Source organism: Haliaeetus leucocephalus, unplaced genomic scaffold (assembly GCF_000737465.1).
Source record: "Haliaeetus leucocephalus isolate CR32 unplaced genomic scaffold, Haliaeetus_leucocephalus-4.0 Scaffold68, whole genome shotgun sequence".
Taxonomy (NCBI): domain Eukaryota; kingdom Metazoa; phylum Chordata; class Aves; order Accipitriformes; family Accipitridae; genus Haliaeetus; species Haliaeetus leucocephalus.
The window spans coordinates 2,860,132-2,880,150 of NW_010972504.1; the positions used below are offsets into that span (position 1 = coordinate 2,860,132).

At 50.5% G+C, this 20,019-nt stretch overlaps 1 protein-coding gene across 1 annotated transcript in view; it reads right to left on the reverse strand.

Annotated features, from left to right (window-relative positions):
* Positions 1 to 1,707: 1,707 nt before the first annotated feature.
* The window catches only part of MFSD4 (major facilitator superfamily domain containing 4), a 20,349-nt gene continuing 2,037 nt past the window's right edge, over positions 1,708 to 20,019 (reverse strand). Inside the window, exons 2-11 of the mRNA XM_010579946.1 lie at positions 18,179 to 18,225; positions 16,454 to 16,652; positions 16,084 to 16,323; positions 10,062 to 10,230; positions 8,258 to 8,373; positions 7,019 to 7,192; positions 3,824 to 3,971; positions 3,077 to 3,147; positions 2,754 to 2,874; positions 1,708 to 2,057 (exon numbers count right to left, since the gene is read on the reverse strand). Of these exons, the coding sequence (XP_010578248.1) occupies positions 1,993 to 2,057; positions 2,754 to 2,874; positions 3,077 to 3,147; positions 3,824 to 3,971; positions 7,019 to 7,192; positions 8,258 to 8,373; positions 10,062 to 10,230; positions 16,084 to 16,323; positions 16,454 to 16,652; positions 18,179 to 18,225 (1,350 nt within the window). The 3' untranslated portion in view covers positions 1,708 to 1,992. The remainder of the gene's footprint in view (positions 2,058 to 2,753; positions 2,875 to 3,076; positions 3,148 to 3,823; positions 3,972 to 7,018; positions 7,193 to 8,257; positions 8,374 to 10,061; positions 10,231 to 16,083; positions 16,324 to 16,453; positions 16,653 to 18,178; positions 18,226 to 20,019) is intronic.

The following is a 20,019-nucleotide window of genomic DNA, read 5'->3' on the forward strand; positions in this document are numbered from 1 at the left end:
CATCAGACTTTGAGCTAACCTGTCCGCAGCAGCACAGACTCTCTCCCATCTTGCTGGAACGCAGAGAGAGATGGAGTTGCTGTTGCTAGCTTTCTAGTGCTGCACAGTCTTTTTGCAAAATCAGGTACTATTCTCTTCTGGTGAATGTTTCCTTTGGTGAGTAGCTCCATTCTATAAATAGTGCTGATAGTGAAGTGGAGATTTGAATTGTCAAATACACTTCTAACAAAAGAAATGTTATTCTGGCAGTAGCATTTAGCTACATGTTATCATTCTACAAGAACATATGATACTTTTTTTTTTTAATAGCTGACAGTCCCTGGTGTGATATATGTGTAATCTTGAGTAGACTTCTTTCAAAATAAACTCCCTCATTGTATTATTTCATGCTCATTTCCTCTGTACAGGGATGGAGAGAATGCTGTCATAGTGGGAGGGGCTCTATTAATGACAGATCGGGGTTTTTTTGCTGCAAATGGGTTTTGCGGTACATGCTTTTTTCATTCTCGGTATCTCAAGGAGAGTAACAGTGGCATCCTGTGGTGCTAGAGAAGAATTACAGCACATACTGCGCTGGATGTGAGACAGGAGGGCTCCTGAAGTCCATGGATGAGTTAAGCCCAGAATTCAACTGCATTTGCCTCCTTCCTGCATTGGCCGAATGTGCGCTCAGCTTTAGGTATACAAAGTCAATTCAACAAGTCTATTCTCTTGAGACTTCTACAGAACCATCCATGGGAGCTTGCGAAGATGTTTTATGGAAGGTAAGATCTGCTGCTTGGAAAAACAGAAATGCTAAAAACGGTTTAAGTTAAACAGCTGTTGGATTCAGTCTGAGTTTGAAAGCTAGAATTGGTGAAGGTAGTAGCTGATAGTCTTGGCCAGAAGCAGCTTAAGTTACCTGAGTCCAGTCATGCTGAGAATCTAGCAATCGATCACCTTTAATTAAACACTGCTTTATATACACACGTACATATGTACATCCACATACAGCAGTTAAAGCAAAAAGTACATGTCCAATCACTCACTGAAGAAATAGATGTACGTAGCTTTACACTCTTCTAAAGCCAGTCCTTTCTTCGTAGCTTGTAATAGGTCATGCGTGGGTTATGAGAGTACCTTACAGAAGGCACCTGTTATTATAATAAGTATTGCACAGATTAAGCAGCTGGAGGCTAGCTCCCAAATACCTCTGTTTAAGCTTCAACTGGAAGCTAGAAATAAAACCACCCTAAAAGACACTGCAACTGTAGCAGCTAAACTAGTGACTTAAAGCAAAACAAACCATCATTCTTGACCAAAAAAAAAAAAAAAAAAAAAAAAAAGCTAATGATCTTAATAATCAAGAGGCCCTAGCATGCTGAATAAGACACTGTCTTAGTGAACGTGTCTGATACTGTGTAATGTACAAGAATCAGCTGTGCAAATACAGATAGGTCCCGCTACTACTGTGCAGTTGGTGGGTTCCTGTGTAATTTTTCCCCTTTGGAAGTATACACGGAGGTGACATATACTTGAGTCAGTGTTGCACAAAAATGAACTCAAATCCAGTATTGTGCTGTAAATTGTAGGGGCTTCTGTATGTTACAGGCCAAAAGAAAAATCTGTTAAGTTCAATGATTAAGCCAGAAGACATTCACTCTTATGTATGGAACAGAGAGAACCTCTTCTTTCCCACCCTCCATCCTGAATTGGTAAGAAAGTTTGTTTGCAGGAGTAATTTTTCCCATCATCCCTGCCATATACCATAGCCTTTCAAATATAGGGTCAGTCTGATGCTGACAGTCTTATTTTTGGTACATGTGACGTGGGCAGCTTGTGCTTAGCTTGATGCAGTGTTTTAGGATGTTTTCTTGATTCTGACTTACCCAATCTAATGTGCTTTTGATTGCAGAAAACTTGCATGATTCAGTCATTAAATGTGAAATCATCCTTAACAGTAATGCTTAACTGTGTGTTGTTTTATTGCTTGTCTAGGCCTTGGCCACTTCTTTAGCGCTGATACTGTCCAGTGTCATCCATTACTGCTGGCTTGTCAGGCGAGGCATCATCCATATCTGCAAAATTGACATTAGGTACTTCATCTGAATGTACCGATTCTATTGAGCTTTACAGGAATGTGCACAAGCTCTCCTAAACATGAATGTTGCTATTCTATCACCCACCACACTAGCTTGTTTACTTTGCTGGTCATGGAAGAAAGACCTCTGTTTCCAGTAACCTGGACAAGTTTTTTGCCTGTCATGCAGTGCTGCTTTTGTAAAAGAGGCTTATAAAAACAAATAGCGTACGCAGACTGAGGTGATATGTAAGAGAAATCCTTCAAAAGTGAGGCTTTTCTCAAGAGCCTGACAGCTGCCTGTGGATGGCAGACCCGCTTGTTCCCTGGATTTAGCCAGGGAACAGCATAGGGAAGCTTGTGCAGTCTGTACTAGGAGGACTTATTCCTGCTAGCTCTGCAGTAGCACAGTAGTGCTTTCACAGCCAGCATCCTATGTGCTTTATAGTTCCTCTGTGATCCACAGAGCATTCCTACTTTTTCCCTTGCTTCTGCAACAGAAAAGAAAGCAAACCCTGAGCTGTGGCTGCCAAGGCTTTGTGGGCAAGTCAAAGCAGGAAGAGGGGACAGGAAGCAGCAGGAAAATAAACATTTCCTCGCATTTTGCTGAAGTGCTGCACCCTGGTTATGTATTGATGCATATGCTATTCTTCCTCTCATTACAAAGCAGGGCTGAGTGCTGGTGCTGTCTTACCTGATGAGGGCTTGGGGTACATCCTGTGGAAAAACAAGAGGAAAGCGTAGAAGGTAAAGGCCAAGCCTCCAAAGATCATCCCACAGACCAGGAAACTGTAGCTGCCCTGATCATGTATAATCTGCAATTGGAGGGGGGAAAAAAAAAAAAAAAGGGAGCAGACATGTCATCACAGTACTCAAATACCTAATTAGCATTCAGTAAGAACTTCACTATTTATCAAGGGTAATGCAGTGCTTCTTCCCAGCAGCTGTCCAAAACCAGGACTAAGGTTTCTACTTAAAAGTTCCAGTCACTTTTTGGCATGCCTTGTCTACACTTACCGATCCCACCAGTAACTGTAGTACCATCTCTCCAATTCCAGCTCCGGTCACTAACACGGTTGTGGCACAGCCTGCAGAGAAATAGTGCAAGTGATGTTGGCAGGGAGCAGGTGAAACGGCCAGCAGGATCAGCCTGTAGCTTCTTTAAACTGCTCTTTCATGGATCTCTCCCTACAAGATTTATAATATTTCATGTATGTTCCCATTCAGGGTTGAAAATGCCTCTTCTAACCTGCAGTAGTGCAGAAAGGTAGAAGTTTAAGCCAGAAAACCATCTCCTGTTCTGTCACTTGTCTCTGTTGGCAGAGGTGCTGTTGCTTCTTGATGGAAATACTTTCATTCTTCTGTATCGCTGCCCCAGAGACAGACATTGGCAGAGACCTCCCGTAAGAGGTGGCCAAACTCTATAATTTTCAGTTCACTGATAATCTGGATGATGTTTTCAAAACTACCTCCCTGTAAGCCTCTAAAGCAGACATTCTTGTCAGACCCTGAGAGCTCTAAAGCTGCAGGAAACTAAGAACCAGTCTGGATCCCTGCCTGTAGAAGTTTTTAATATAATGAAGCCAGGATTTGTGCAGTCTGGTTTTCTGACTACAAGCTTGAATAAACATTGTATTCAAAAGCAGATCTTTCTTCCAGGCCTCCTGAAGGGGGAAGGAGTTGCTAGGCATGATGGTATCTGAGCTCGTCTTGAACACCCACCTGCTTTCAAAGTCTGCCAGGGCTGCCCGAATCCCTGCTCACCTTTGTACTGCAGGATGTCCTCAGTATAGGCAAGCATGCTGGGGAAAGTGCTGCTGAGAAACAGGCCCAGAGATGCTGTCCCCACAAACAAGAAGACAACGCTGTAGGAGAAAATCAGGAGCAGGAGGAAGGTTATCAGGACTCCGACCTGTGAACACCAAACACAGAGTCAGGAGGAAGGCAAACGCTGAGTTGTAACAGGCTCTAGATATTTTTTAATCTTTTTTTTGTAGAAAATAGTTTGGAAAAGAAAATAAACTATACTGAAAAATTGTCATAATCTCTGAAAAACTGAACTAATTAGCCAAATAAAATCCATCTACCTTTGCAGTAAAGAATTTGGTACTTTTTGTAACAGGACTTAAAGTGACTATATACAATTCATCTGTCTCAACTTCATTAGGTAGAGACTTAAGATCATATCTGAAAAAAATACTTTTTCTCTGCAGCTTTAAATACAACAGTACTGCTACTTATATAATATTTACATGTCTTAATCACTAGTAAGTCTTATTCAGCACATTAAAGAATTAACTCACTCTGAATAACTGCTAGAAACCAGTCACAGGAGTAAAGCCAAAGAGCCAACTAAATTTAAACAAGCTTGCCCTCACCTCTAGCTTGCTGTAGTGTACAAGTAATAGCAAAACCAGTCAAGATGCATTAAATTAGCCACGACACAGTCAGCAGAGGGAGCTCTGCAATACCAACTCAAGTTATTTTTTCTTAATTGTTTAGGGCCTGATTATGGGTGTGTGCATTGTACATAAGAACAATTTGGATTCTAAAGAAATGAAATTCAAACTGCAGTTTGCTATAATGCTGAAATGACTGCCAAGAGCTTACTACATATAGCAGTACCAATGAGCAAGCATTACACAAAGGATTCAGTGTTAGTCAAATGAATTTTTGTACTTGGATGATACTACCATACCATTGCCTTTAAGGGGAAGTGAGAAGGCTTCCATTTAAGGCTGGAGGCTATTCCTTCTCCTTTCCAAATATTACCAGCAGCTAAAGTCATCCTGTCCTCAGGTTTGTTAATAAAGCAATAGTGCAGTTCAGACAAGTGATTAAGCCAGTAGTATGCATCAAGGAGATGCATGGGACCTGTGATAGATCTGCTGATGCTGAGCTTTCCCTGCTCCCATGTAAGTAGTGACTATGTGCTGAAGTAGGAGATTACACTCATTTTTAAAATAATTGCTTTTCATTTGGGTGTAGCTATCGGTATCTGAGCTTAGTTTTTAAAGTGACCAGTGGCAAGGTGCTGAGCCAGCTGCCTCACCTGCCTCCTGTCTGCAAAAGGCATTGGCCTAAATCTTCAAAACATCCCAATGTGAACTGTCACTCCCGTTTTCTCACCACCCTATCATAAATTCTTGACCTCACAATATTAACTGTGAAGCTTGCTATCAAAATAACTTCTGGTTTAAATAAATTGTAAATTAACTCCCTTCTCACTTGTTTCGTTTCTTCTTTCTTTGTAAGAAGTGTAAATGGGAACATCTCACTCCCTGTTGTCTGTCACATCCTTACATGCATCTTTCTTATATATCCTTAAAGGACTCCTTCCTCTTCAAGTGAATGTGTTTTATTGATTTAAGCAACCTCACATCACATTGGTTTCTTTGACAGCTGCTGTGGTCTAAGCAGAGAATTTACTGAACTATCTGCCTTCCCTTTCCCATGGCTAACACGGGCATTAAATTCCCTGTAAATGCCAGAGAAGACAGCGTGCAAAGTAAATAAAGTTGGCAGACGCTTTACTAGACGCTTTCACAAATCTAACGTTAGATTAACTGAGGAGCAAGCTCAGAAAAGCAGTGCAATCCAGCAGTAAGTCTGAGCTACCCGGTGCATCGGAGTCAGCTGCAAACCTGCAGAGGCAGCGATGCAGGAGGAGGCTGTGGTGGGTTGACCCTGGCTGGACTCCAGGTGCCCACCAAAGCTGTTCTATCACTCCCCCTCCTCAGCTGGATGGGGGAGAGAAAATATAACAAAGGGCTTGTGGGTCAAGATAAGGACAGGAGAGATCACTCACCAATTACTGTTACGGGCAAAACAGACTCAGCTTGGGGAAAATTAACTCAATTTATTACAAATCAACCAGAGTAGGGTAATGAAAAATAAACCCAAATCTCAGAACACCTTCCCTCCACCCCTCCCTTCTTCCTGGGCACAACTTCACTCCCGGATTCTCTACCAACCCCCCCCCAGCGGCACAGGGGGACAGGGAATGGGGTTTACGGTCAGTTCATCACACGTTATTTTCTGCCACTTCATCCTCCTCGGGGGGAGGACTCATCACACTCTTCCCCTGCTCCAGCGTGGGGTCCCTCCCACGGGAGACAGTCCTCCACGAACTTCTCCAAGGTGGGTCCTTCCCACAGGCTGCAGTTCTTCACGAACTGCTCCAGCGTGGGTCCTTTCCATGGTGTGCAGTCCTTCAGGAGCACACTGCTCCAGCGTGGGTCCCCCACGGGGCCACAAGTCCTGCCAGAAAACCTGCTCCATGGGCTCCTCTCTCCGCAGGTCCTGCCAGGAGCCTGCTCCAGCGCGGGGTTCCCACGGGGTCACAGCCTCCTTCAGGCACCCACATGCTCCGGCGTGGGGTCCTCCACGGGCTGCAGGTGGATATTTGCGCCACCGTGGACCTCCATGGACTGCAGGGGGACAGCCTGCCTCACCAGGGTCTTCCCCACGGGCTGCAGGGGAATCTCTGCTCGAGTATCTCCTTCCCCTCCTTCTTCACTGACCTTGGTGTCCACAGGGTTGTTTCTCTTACATGTTCTCCCTCCTCTCTCCAGCTGCCATTTTCCGTCTGTCCCAATTTCCCTTCTTAAAAATGTTATCACAGAGGCGCTACCACTATCGCTGATGGGCTCGGACTTGGCTGGCAGTGGGTCCATCTTAGAGCCGGCTGGGATGGGCTCTCTCTCGAACACAGGAGAAGCTTCCAGCAGCTTCTTACAGAAGCCACCCCTGTAACCCCCCCGCTACCAAAACCGTGCCACACAAAGCCAATACAGAGGCGAACGCAGCTCACCCCGGACGGCGTGCTTGTCAGGCACTGCCTGGTGCAAATCTACTCCAGGTATGGCATGAGAGTAGCTGCAGCTCCGCACATCAAAACCAAAACTAGACAGCATCTTGGAGGCAAGCGGGAGAAAAACACAGTAAAACCAGCCTTACCACGTTGATGAAGACCATAGTTGCCGGCTTCATTCGGTAGGACACAGGGATGGAGATGAGCCTGCCCAGTGTGATGAATCCCCAGAAGAGGCTGGGCAGGTAACCGGCCACTTTATGTACTACGGAGAGAGGCTCTTCCACCGCGTAGCTGTAAATGAAGCCCGAGTACTCTCCCTGCAGGGAAAACAAAACAGCACGTCACATCGATGACCACTTACAGGCTTTGCAGCTTCAACTTCAACCTGTCCCTCAATTATTCACAATATTGTGATAGTGCTGGAGAGCCCACCTAGGGGTTTGCTATCAAATCTCAATGAACCTTGTTCCCAAGGGTTTGCAGCTGGACACAGGCTTCCGCCAGAAGTAGAACACAGGAGTTAACCTCTCCTAAAAGGGCAAGACTTCACAGCATTACTAGGAAAAACGCATGCTAAGCTCTTAGCTGTAGAGATGCTCTCTTCCCTAGGGGCTGTCTTGTCCTTTTGGAACTGCATATTCTCAAAACGTATCACATTAAGAACCCAGAGTTGATCATCCTTGAAGATGGAGGCCCTGGAAAGTTCCCGTATCTGACAGCTGCTTTGTGTAACCCTGCTCATCTTCCAGGACCCTATTTAACGCCCTAGTAAGACCCAGCAGTATTTTACCATGAGGGGACTGAGACAAAACTGTTGAAAGAAAAAGATTAGCAACTTGCCAGCCAAAAGCGAGCCTTCCTCGCCCAGACAGAAATGCTACACATGGCAAACCCCGTGTGACGGTGCCGGCTGGGGACGTGCTGCCGGGCCACTCCAGAGAGACTGCACCATCCCCACGTGCTCTCATCTTGGGTTTTGAGGGCTCGGGAGACCCAGCAAGCAAAGAGCCACCGTTTCTTATGAAATAAAATGAAGCTGCTCTTGCCTGAAGTGAGAAGAGACCTCCGCTGCCTACCAGTAGACAACATCACACCTCCAGCTCTAAACCGGCCAGGTTAGTAGCGGTAGCAATCTAGCTGCAACACCACAGAGCCTAGGAGAAGCCACAAACCCCTCCCAAGAAGCAGGGCACGTATCAGCCTGACTATGATTAGCTTTGAGTGAGCTACCTTGGGAACCAGACTGCTGCTCCGGCAGACCCTCAGGTCCAGCCCAGTGCACGCAGAGGACATGTGCTGGGTTTGGGCTGTTACAAGTGATTTGGAAGGAAGAAAGCCACATAGCTTTGCTCAGACAAGATCCCTCTATCAGCTGAACTCACCACAATCCCATCAGTCATGAAGAGAACAAGAGCCCCAGTGATGTGGACTGCGAAGTAGGTGTAAGAAGCCCCTCTGAAGTTTTTGCTTTGGCAGCAGCTAAATAAGTCATCATGACCTGGTAAAAAACAATGCAAAGCAAACTTAGCTGGAACGTCCCCCTGGGGCTGGGTGGTTGCCAGCCCACAATGGGGATTTGTTTTGCGCTCAGCTGCACGACAGAGATTCATAGAGGACCGTGAACAACGTGGAGCACTGCTAACCTCTGCTGGCACAACCTCTTTCTTTACCTACCTCTAAACTTTCAGAAGGAAGACTGATAACGCTTGTGGGCTGCTGTCCACAGACTGGGATCCTAGCTCTCCAGGATACTTGCTACTTCTCTGACTGTAGCTGCTTGTGCTCCTCTTCCCATTCAGGAGCTCCACATTGCTGGCCCCACTCTTACAGTCAATACACAAGCCCATCCGACCATAGCACTCGTGCTCAGAGCCCCTCGGCCTCGGTACCACCACACAGGAGAGTCCTGCCCAGGATAGCTCACATTCCTCAGATAAATGATACTTCAGACAAGCCGACTTTGGGAAAGAGAGTGATAAACACACAGCGAGCGTCACCTCCTCTGACCAGACCACTGGGAGCGACAGCCTGCCGATGCTGGGGGTCAGGACCCCAGGAATTCCCAACTCTCCCGTCCTCATGCTCATCTCGTATATTAGAGTACCAGCACCTGGAGTCCTGTGCAGGCGAGACAGTTGCTCCTGCACGGCAAAGATGAAATTATCACTGCTTCTATGGGAAGGAGGGATTTTGCCAGCACAGATGTGTCTGTCACAGATCGCCGCAGTCGGCATACAGCCTTCCTGCTTCTCTAAGGGTTAATCTCAACTGCATTTAAGAGGAAGATGGAGATCTGAAGAACATGAAACTCCAATGGGTTGTATGAAAACGGGCAGCTGGGTTGAGGAAAGAAACCACCAGTGTCTCAGCTAAGGGAAATGCTATCAGATGAGCACAACCTTCTCAGACACCAGAGAACCCGCTCCGTTAGGGACACCCACGATCCTTCCCTGCAGCGCCTCACCACATCCCTAACTGCCTCCACCTTCAAGTATTCCCTAAAATTTCCTTTTATTGTTCAGGTAAAGCCATCTCTTCTGTAATGACACTAAACGCTCCTCTGATAACCCTACAATATGATTACTTCCAAGATTCACTACTTAGCTGAAGAATTCACTTTGATACGTTTCTCTCGGGTAGCGAAGAACAATGTTACTATTGTCCCCAAAACAGGGTGTAGTCACAAGTTCAAGAACAAACTATTGCTGGAGCTTAACTTTTCCTCTCAAACAAGGGCGCTGTCCTTATTCCTGTCAGATTTATAAGAATCAGCATTCTGCAGCGTGGTGACCACTTTTAAACAGTCAGCAGAGCCAGCTCAAAACCTGACCAAAAACCAGAAGGAAACGAAGGGGTACGACTTTCAGGTGTGCTTAAATAACTTGGGAGCCCAGGTTTAATTTTAGGACAGCTTGGAGAAAATTAGCCTGGAGTCCCAACAGCGGGTTACTAATCTCTGTTCAGGGGTTATGGTCCCATCTAATTCGAGGGCAACTGGGCACCAAATTGTCTGTTTGGGTGCTTCTGGATTACGTTCTCGTGCATGTTTTGGAAAGTTTCCTCCTTAGACAATAGCGACGGATCTCACTCGTTAAACTCAACGGAGACGCTCAGAAATAGGGCTTTTTTCTCCCCCTGCTCACCCCCTGTTCCTCCAAACCCGTAAGAAAGGTGCCTCCAGCTCACCTCGGGCTGCGTGGGGTCTCTGCACGGCGGTGGGGAGATCGTCCTTCTCCGCGGGCTGCGTTTCCATGGCCAGCTCGTCGGCCGACAGCAGCGGGTGGCTGCTGCTGTTGAAGCACGGCACCATCCGCTCCTTGTAGAGCAAGAAAAACACCGCGATGGGGACCGGCAGCTGGGGAGGAACGGAGAGGGGCAGGTGAGCACGACAAGCCTTGTGCAAAATACAGTCCAATTCCCCAGTCACAACTGCCTTTTAGGAAGCTGCACTCAGCATCTGCAATAGATGTGCCCGAGTTAACCTCCGAGAGCAAGGACAGAGGCTGGTAATGGTGTAATGAGCCACTGCAGAAGGGATGGAGGCTTCTTAGGAGAGCTCGTAGGGAGATGGGGGAAAAACAAGGCAAGTGAGAGCAAAGACTCCTGCTCCAGAGCATGGCTGGGGCATCTCCTGCCAGTCCCTGGGGGATGCCGGGTGGGCTGGGGACCATTCAGCTGGGATGGGGGACAAGGGACACTGGAACAGAAGGCACCTAAATACAAACCTCCTGAGGCACCGTATGTCATGGTTTAACCCCAGCTGAAACCAAGACACTTCAAAAGCAAAATGTTCTGGTTTCCAAGTATTTGGCCATTTCTACCCAAAGAATAAAATAATAAAGCAGCTTTTGCCTGTGGAAAGCAGAACAGTTTTAATGGGAGACCTTCTGCAGCTGAAATTCTTTCTGAGGGAAGAGCAAGCTGCTCCAAGACCTGCTTTGCCCAGCTCCAGCCATTAGCAGAGGTTGCTCAGCATCTCGTAAGAGACAAGCTCGTGGTTCCCAGGCCAACAACGACAGCACCGCTACAGCCGAGCGGCTTCAAACAGCCCCTTGGTACAACCTGTGCTGAGGGACCTGGGACTGAAAAGCAAAGAGCCTCCACAGCCACGGCCCTCTCGGCTCTCACCACCTTAGAGACCCCCGCACGTCGAGGGATGCTGCTGCGCAGGCTCCCAGCACACAAGAGTCCCACCGGCACCGTTCCCTGCAGTCAGGGCTTTCTGCCTGGTGCCAATGCACACAGGGACCATCGGCTTGTACCTGCCCACTGGATCCATCACACGGCAGCCGCAGCATCAGCCCCCCCGGCACCGCGCTCCCTTCGCTGCCATGTGCCCGGGGACCAGCCTACTCCCTGTGCGCGCCCGCGACTCGCTGGTGCCTCCAAGCCCGGAGGGACTTGCACTTAATTTTTTTTTTTTGGAGAGAAAACAGAGGGAAGCAAATGAAGCTGGGTCTGCCCCTTGCCAGCCCTCCCTTCTCCTCCCGCCGCAACCAAGTGGTGTTTATTCTGCAACAAACTCGGGGAGAAAGCCAGGAAATCCTAAGTGACAGCTCACTCTCCAGCCGCCGAGCGCTTGTTTTCTACATGTCTGTGAGCAAGTGTGAGCTCTAGCTCCAAATTTCCTGCCTTTTGTTGGCTCGTGGCATGATTTAAATGTATGGAGAATTCCACCACCCCCCCGCTCCGCTTCTCTTGCCTGAATTCATTTAGGAGGACCTCATTGTTCTGGGAACAATGGGAATAGGAACAGTTAGTTCGGTCCCATGGAAGAAAAACGCATTTGCTTGATAGTTCTAATCCTTCCGGAGGTCAGGACCAGATTTTATTCTTCTAAACTGCAGATTTTGCAAAAAAATACCCACACAGAAGGACTGGCCATACAGATAACGTCTCTGGGCACTTCCAGCCTTAAGGAGCACTCAGTGCCTATGCAGAAAAGGGCCCCAGCTCCGGAGTCCTCCAATTCCCAAACCGTAGGCATATCCCTGCTCCCCAGATCCTCATCTCTAAAGCAAGCAGGTCCCTTTTGCTTTATCCAGAGTGTAGCATCTTGAAGCTGGCAGCGCTGGGTGCACGAGTACTCTGACCCCATCAGCCGTGAGCTGCTCACCAGCGCTGGCTGTTTCTGGTAGAAAATACCCAAAAGCTGGAGACTCACCCACAGTCAAGCAGAATCCTCACCCATGGGCTGCCACCACGCCAAAGCAAGCTTGGGGAAGTAGGGAAAAGCAAAGGACCAAGCTCAAGAGAAAGCAAGTTCCCAGGGCTCCGTTCCCTGTGTCCTGCAGCACCAGCTGGCAAATCGCCTGGGGGACAGTCACCTGCGGCCACCTGGCCCACCGGAGTGGCCGGCCGTAAATCTGGGATGCGTACAGGGCACAGAGCATCCACGAAAGCGGTTCGGTTATCACGCAGGCAGGTGGAGAGGAGCAAACAGCCGAACGCCAGAACCCTGCCAGGCACGTTTCACCAAGCAAAAGGATAAATCCATCCCAGAGGAGCAGCCTACCCCAACCACAGGGCAAGGACAGCTCAAGGACCATCCCTTCCACTGCCCACATGAGCATGGCCACTGCCACGAGCTGCCGGGTGGGTGCCGAGCCCCTCTCCCCATCTGCAGCTCCCATGTGCCCCAAGTGGAGAGGCTGGGTGATGATGATGAGCCTCGCTGGCCCCTGGAGCCCGGACACGTGCCAAGACACACGCCAAGACACACAGGGGCAGGGCCACCATGCTTAGGACAGGATCTTGCTACTCAGCTCCTAAAGCAGCTTCAGTTTTCTTGGGGCTGACACCTCAGCTGCCTGGGCCGCTTGGCACGAGGCAAAGAGCCATCAAAGCCTTCACACCCTGCAGGGAGCCCGAACAGCGAGAACCAGAGATGAGCTGCAGCCACAGCCCCTAAAATAAGGATGCTGGTCCTCAAAGCTCTGCCCTGCCCCGCAGAGTCGAGGGTGCCCCACGCCATCCCCAACCACACCAACCTGGACACCTCCAGCCCCCATCTCTGGCCAGTCCTCCCTCCTGAGCAGGCAGAGATTTTGGTGCAATAACCGTTTGCTCGTGGCCTTTCTTCCTAGGGCAACTCTGCTTCGCCTTTTTTGGCAGAAGGCTTTTCTTTTTTCCAAGGGCTGAGGGGCATCTGAGCATCCCGCCGGGAGCCTGCATGGGCTGAAGGGCAAAGTGGGCGGCAAGAACCCGACCGCCTGGACCCGGCGCTCCAGCTCCACTCGCCGAATTGCCGGGGATGTTCCCCTCCCCCTGGCAGCTCTTAACCACTATTATAAACTCAACAAGTTGCTGCATCACACAGTTAAGTGTGGGTATAATCCAGGCTCCTTCCCTCCAGTTTCTATTTCGGTCTCTCCCCCCAGGAGCACGGGACCGTTCCCTGCTATTGTATCCAGGCTACTTTTAAGCAACCTAAGCACAATGGAGTGTCCCGCACTTCCCCTGGGAAACTACCTTCCGGACAAACACATCCCTCTCGGAGGAACATTTTCCTGATTTCCAGCCCCTTGGAACGGTCTGGATGATGAAATTTCCGTTCTGTGGGAAACTGAATTTTAAAATATGTTTTTGTTCCAAATCTGGATGAAAAGCCAAAATTTTCTGTTAGAATGAAAAATTTTGGCCAGGAGTCATCCAAGCACTTCAGTTTGATAATGTTGAACCACTTAATTTTACTAAAGCAAGAACATTTTGCTTCAATAACATCAAAACAACTATTCCGTCAGCTTTACACATTGCATTTATGCCAAAGTCAAATTGAGACATTTCCACTTTAGACAAAGCAAGAATTTGAAATGAATCATTTCAGCTTGTGTCTTGTCAGAATACACAGAGCCCTGTGAAAACTGGGATGGAAATGCAGTTTTGACCGTTTTATAACAAAGCTGCTGGTCCTGGTTTTTATTTCTATAGCTTACTCATTTCATCCACTTCCCTGGGGTTTTAAATACCAATTATCATCATCTTGCTCTGACATTTACACCTTAAACAAGGGTCAGCAGTTTCGGAGCTGAGCTGCTCTCAGTATCTCCAGCCAGTAGGTTGGGTTATTGAGTTTAAACGAGGAATCAAGTCAGCTCCCTCAGCGAGGCTTTGGGAAAGGAAATAACAGCTCGGCTTTGGCACGGGGACGCGCTCAAGAGCCGCATGTGCAGCATACGTCTGACTCCCCGCTCCTCTCATCTTTGTTACCTAACCCTCATCCCAAAAACCATCAGTCTCCCAGCACCCCGGCACTCCCTGCCATATTCCTGGTGATCCTACGCAGCGTGTGCACACACGTGCAAACCATCCACACGTGCAAACAGCACTTGAGCGTGCAGCGATGCACAAGCTCAACCCACGACCTGCCACGCATCGGCTGCTGGGCACAGCAGGACTCAGCCTCGTGTCCCATCCTGCTCCCAAAAAGTCCATGGGACACAGCTAGGAACAGAGAGGGGTCTGCAGCCACCCTCCCGTCAGTGCTCCAGATATCAGACGCATCGTCGTATTCAAAGCAGATGTTAAATGCTGCCTTCAAAACTAAATTAGTTTGCTCGGGATTGACTGACAAAATAGATAACGCTCCGGTGTAATTAAAAGCACATTTCCCATGGCATACGCAGAGTCGGAGGTAATTAAAGCTGGCTTCTCCTCCTAGGCAGAGAGCATTCGTCTTGGTACTTCTGCAAAGAAACTCATTACAGCACCTGCCCAGCTATTTCAGTTGCCTGTTCTTCGCCTCGCATCAGCGAGCTGTGCGGGCCTCGGTCTAATGAAAGCCCCTGGGTTAGGTGCGCTGGGGTCTGTTTTAGTTATTCAGCACATGGGAAGACCAGGAGCACAAAGAAACCTGTTCCCTTTGCCTAGCGCAGACAGAGTGGTGGAAGATCAAGGGCTGCTCGTTGGTCTGGGACAGGGAGAAGGAGCATCCTTATGTTTTGGCAGAAGGGCAATGGCTAAACTTGGACTGGGAAGGGGCAGCAGGTCCTGGGGCTGCGGGGCAGACGGGCAGGGAGAGGTCCTTCTGGCAGGATCACCCTTCACTTCTACCACAGGAGGTCTCCAGGTGAGCGAAATGGGCACCAGCTTGGCAGTCCCTGCCCTGGCATGCTCTTTATAGACAGATATTAGAGCATCTTAGGGCAAGGGCTACACAGGCTGGGCTCTGCTCACGGGGGGACCCCAGGACCCCTGCCAGCAGGAGTGCCCGTGCACGAAGCATAACCGGGCACTCTACAGGTGTGGAGCAGAGCTGCCCTCAGCATCAATCCTGGCATGAACAGCACCCCTCAGCATGGCCGACACTTGCTCGCTGCAACAACACACTCCGCTCTTATCGCTCCAGATCTCCGTGGACAATTACACACACGCTCGCAGGGCTCCTGCCACCAGGGAAGGGACAGCAGTGGGTTAGCAAGCTCTGCTGCGGGGGGACCGGCCATGGGCACGGCCACAGACCAGTGAGGCTGTGCAAGGGGACCAGCTGTATTTAACCATGCTGGGATTTGGGTATTAACTGGGGGGTAAGGAACAGGGCTAGGTTTCAAAGAGAGCCCACAGACTGCAGGCAAGAGCAGCTTGCTAGAGATCAGGGTTGGGACTCAGCAGGGCAGAGAAAGAGGACGGGCACTAAATCTGATGTCTCTCACAAAGGAAGGGCCACAGGGCTTTTATATCTGCTGCGAATCACCAGGGAAACACAACAAATAGGCAGAGACACCCCTGATCAAGCTTTCGGCCCCAGTAACTCAGTCCATCCACAGGCACTTTCCTATGAATATCACTGCAAATCACTCTCCCGCTGAGCCATCCCCACACCACCGAGCTCCTAACCAGGCTGACCATGGAGGAAAACCTTGTGGCTCTGAGTGCAGTTAGCTGCTATAACTCCTGCCCAGAGGTACAACCTGCTTCCAGAGAGATCAGAAAAATCCCCACAGAACGGTACATCGACCCTATCGCATCTGACGGCGCGGTGACTGCTGGCTCAGCTTCGCAGAGTCCTGCCCTCCTGCCCCAGGCACCTGCTGCAAACCCAGCACTTGCCAAAAAATGAACCTTTGCTGTGGACCAGCACAACCATCCTCACGCCTCCTTCCATCACTGGGACCACCTAAGGGGCACGAACACCCCCCAAACACATTTAAAGCTGAGAAGCAGGGATGTCCCCAGCAATAGCTTGGGCCACTCTGCCTGCAGCACTTACGTTGATGAGGGCCATGATCCAGAAGGCATAGGAGACGCGTGTGACCACCATGCCTTTCATCGGCAGGTCGTAATGAGACAGGTTGCCCGGATGGTGCGGGACCAGGGACTTGCGGATGTGAGGGAGGTTGCTGGAAGCGTTGGCCGTGGAGTTTGAGAGGATGCAGTTGGTGTCCGAGAGGAAGGGGTCAGCTATCAGTGGGCTTAGCAGCGCTCCAAAGCCCACGAAGAAATGAAGGGCCTGCAAGAGATGAGACACACAAGTAGAGCGGGGGGGGGTTACTGCTCTTCTCTGCAAGGAGGCTGGCCGAGCCCCTCGCTCCTCTTCCTCAGAAACACGGCCAGAGGGGAGACGCGGGCTCCGTGGTCACCTGCAGGAAGATGGCCGAGTCCTTCTGGTAGATCTTCACCAGCTGCATGTTGGAGATGGTGTCGATGCAACCCATGGCCAGTCCTGCCACAGCCATGACCACAGCCAGGACCACCACATTGTGGCACAGCGGAATAATGGCAAAGACCAAGGAGATTGCCAGTGACGAGGCGAACAGTGCAAACAAGGACTGAGCCAACCTGAGACAGGGAAAGAGGAAAGACAGGACAGAATTACTACCATGAGAGCAGAACCCACACCACAGTCCTGCCTCCCATTTTCAGCCCCAGGTCAGTCGGTGGTGTAGGCATTAGCAGGAGACGGACCCACAGGCTGTAGCTCCAACACATGCTCTTCTGACAAGACAGGGGAGATGCTACACACCCTGCACCCCCGTGCCTCCGTGTCACAGCCGTAGCCAGCCTAGGGCACTGCCATCTCCTGCGTGGAGGGCGATGCCCTGAACAGGCAGATCTTCCACCCAGCTTTTGTGGAGAAGAGTCACCGTCCCTTCAAACCCATGTTCTGCATATTTCAAAGCCCGAGAACCTTCCCTTGTTAACTGGGCACATCTGGGAATGGAAAGGGACATGGGTACACGCAAGCGAGGCCATATCACGACTTTTGAGCAGCTCCAGGGAATTTCTCATGCAGGGCTGTATTGCATGAGCAGGCATGAGAGCTGCTGGCATCCCCATCACCGTGTCACCCCGGACCTGCCTGCATGTCCTTGTCCTGTTCTGCCCCACAGGGAGCACTGGGGAGCTGCTGCGGTTCCCTCTCCATGCCCCCGTGCCATCTCCATTCCCCCAACACGATGGGGCTGGGGGATGCAGCACTTTCCAACCCGTGCAGTCCATCGGAGAAACCCAAGGGACGCACGTGGTGAAGACAAAGCTGGTGCATTACATCTCGGGTCTGGCAGCAGCTGAGCGGAGAGGCTGCTCCCGGTGCGAGCCGAGCGCTAGCCAGATCGCTGGAGAACGGCGCCCAGGCTGGCACCGCGCTGCTCCGGAGCTGCCAAGTCGAAAGGCAGGAAGGAAGGAAGGAAACAGGGACCAGACAGCGAAGCACTGAAACTAGCAGAAAGATGGGACTATAAAGTCACAGCAGAGCGTCGTCCCCTCCCCACCCTGGGCTCCCAAACCCTGGTAGAAGCAACGGCCGGCAGCTTGCTACAATGAGTTGCTCATGAGCAATCGGGGTCTGCTGCTGGGGGATGTGGGGCACAGCTGTCTGTCCGCAGCAAAGGACTGGCAACATGCAGGTACGTCCCCAGCACGGACACATAACCAGCAAGCAAAACACCTACATCTCTCTGCTTCGTGCTCTGCCCAAAAAGGGAGGAGAAGGCTACGGAGGAGGCACAGGCTGGAGGCACAGCAGAGAGCCTCCGTGGCTGCCGGGCACCACGCTACCAGCCCTCCTGCCCTGACTGCTCGTCCAGAACGGCCTGGCCTTGGGCATGTCACCGTGTTTCTGGATGGCCCTCATTCACCTGCAAACCCAGAGTCGTTTGGCCCTCCACGTCCTGCTTGTTGCTTACACTGCACTTCAACAGCACCGGGGAGAAAAACGGGCCAAGGACACGTCTCCTTTATTCTCCTGCCCGGTGGCACAAACCTGGCTGTACCAGCACCTTGGTGTGCTCACATCTCCCAGCCCAGCCTCGCTCACCCATCCAGCCAGACCACGTTGGAGGAGCCAATGTTTCGCAAAGCCGTACCTACTGATCTTCCTCTGACAGTAAAACGGGGAGCCAGCGCGGAATTTCTGGGGGAGGGAGCAAAGCGAGATGTGCACAGTCACGGCAGGAAAAACAACTAGCAAATGAGAGAGAAGCAGCTTTGAGCCTGGAGAGACAAGGCAGCACTCTCCAGGGTACAGCGGGAGCCCAGCAGGAAGGAGAGCGGCAGAGGCACCAGCAGCTGGCAAATCCGAGGCCGGGAGTGACGGGGAAACAGGGAAACACACGCCGAGACATCCCAGAAACGCCTCTTCTCTTCTGCAGCCCTAGCAAAACAACCACAGCATCGCTTGTGCTTGGCTAGGGAGCACAGTCGTTGCTAGAGTTAAACATTAATTGCAGATGATGTTATGTCCTTAAAAAGCATTAAAAAGATCACCTCACTTTTTCCCAATGAGCAAAAATTCCTCCCTCCGGCCGTAAGATGTTAATAACACAATTGCACCTCCCCTGCAAACATCGGCAGCCCACAGCCCAGGGAGGCACGCAGCCCTGCTGCCCCCCCCCCGGCTCCGGCATTGGGGGGACCAAGAAATTGCTGGCTTCCCACGCCAGATCCCCAAGATGTAGCCAAAGGACACTGCTCAGCACCCGGGCAGGCACCGCACAACCAGCCGCGGGATTTCTTTAGAAACAAACCTCTTTGCAAGCATCCTGAAACGAGGTACACCATGACTTTCAGAGGGGGTCTCAACCCTGTCTCATGATGATGCGAAACCAATGCACCCCTCCAAAGAGCTTAAAAAGCAACCCTGATGTTTTGCCATGGTCCGGTTTCTGACTTTGCTGCCCTCCCCATCACTAACCGGTCCCCGTGTCCCCAGCTGAGTGGATGCACAGCTCTGCACCAGCTGCAGCTGTGCCCAGAGCAGGCTCTGCTTCAGCACCGTATGAAACGAGTCTTGTAACGTCATGGACTCTGTTTCAGGACCACCCAGAACATGTCCTGGCTCTATCACAAGGCTTGAGGGAAGGCCTGCAGCTCCCTCCCGAAAGGTTTAGGCTGATCTCCTCTGTAGGATTAGGATGGTTAATGCTATTCTGTAGTCACAGCCAGAAAAGCTTCCCCCCTCCTTCCCACACGGCGTATATAAACCCCCACCTCAGCGTTCCTGTTGCAGCAGGCATTCTTCAACTTCAAGTATGTTTTTCCCCACCCCAGGGAGCATTTTCTAAGTCCCTCACATCAAGAAGAAAAATTATAATCAGGCTAATTCAGACTTGCAAAACTGATAATTAAAAACCCAAAGCCCTAAGGGGACGAGGTGAGGACATGGAGGAAGAAGGCGGCGTGGATTATCCCACATCTGCCTTCAGGTACCCTTGTCTCCAGCAGAAAGCACGGGCCAGGCTTGGGGAGCATCATGTCCCCCAAGGAGCTCATGCTCAAGTCACCGTGCTCTCTGCTTTCTCAGCAACAAAAGGCTTTACTTTCCTTTGCGGTGAGAAGTGTCCTGTGTGCATCAGCCACATGCTTGAATAGAAACCTTCAGGAGACGGGAGTCTGAAGGGCAGGGAGAGAACAGGGTCATCCACTCTCAGCTGACACGCTGTGACGTGCACAGGTGCCCAAGGGTAAAGATGAAAGAAGGGAAAAAGGGTCCCATCTCATCAGCCCTCCAGGTCCTGGTGTGGATCACTCCTCTGAGCAGAGCCTGCTCAGGGCTCCCAACACACCTACCACCCCTCTCCTCTCCTCTGCTAACACCAGCAGGACTAGCTCAGGGCTGACCTGAACGCTGGGACCAAAAGCAAAAAAATACAGGAGGACACAAAAATGCAGTTTCTGAATTGGGGGGGGGGGGGGGGGGGGGGGGGGG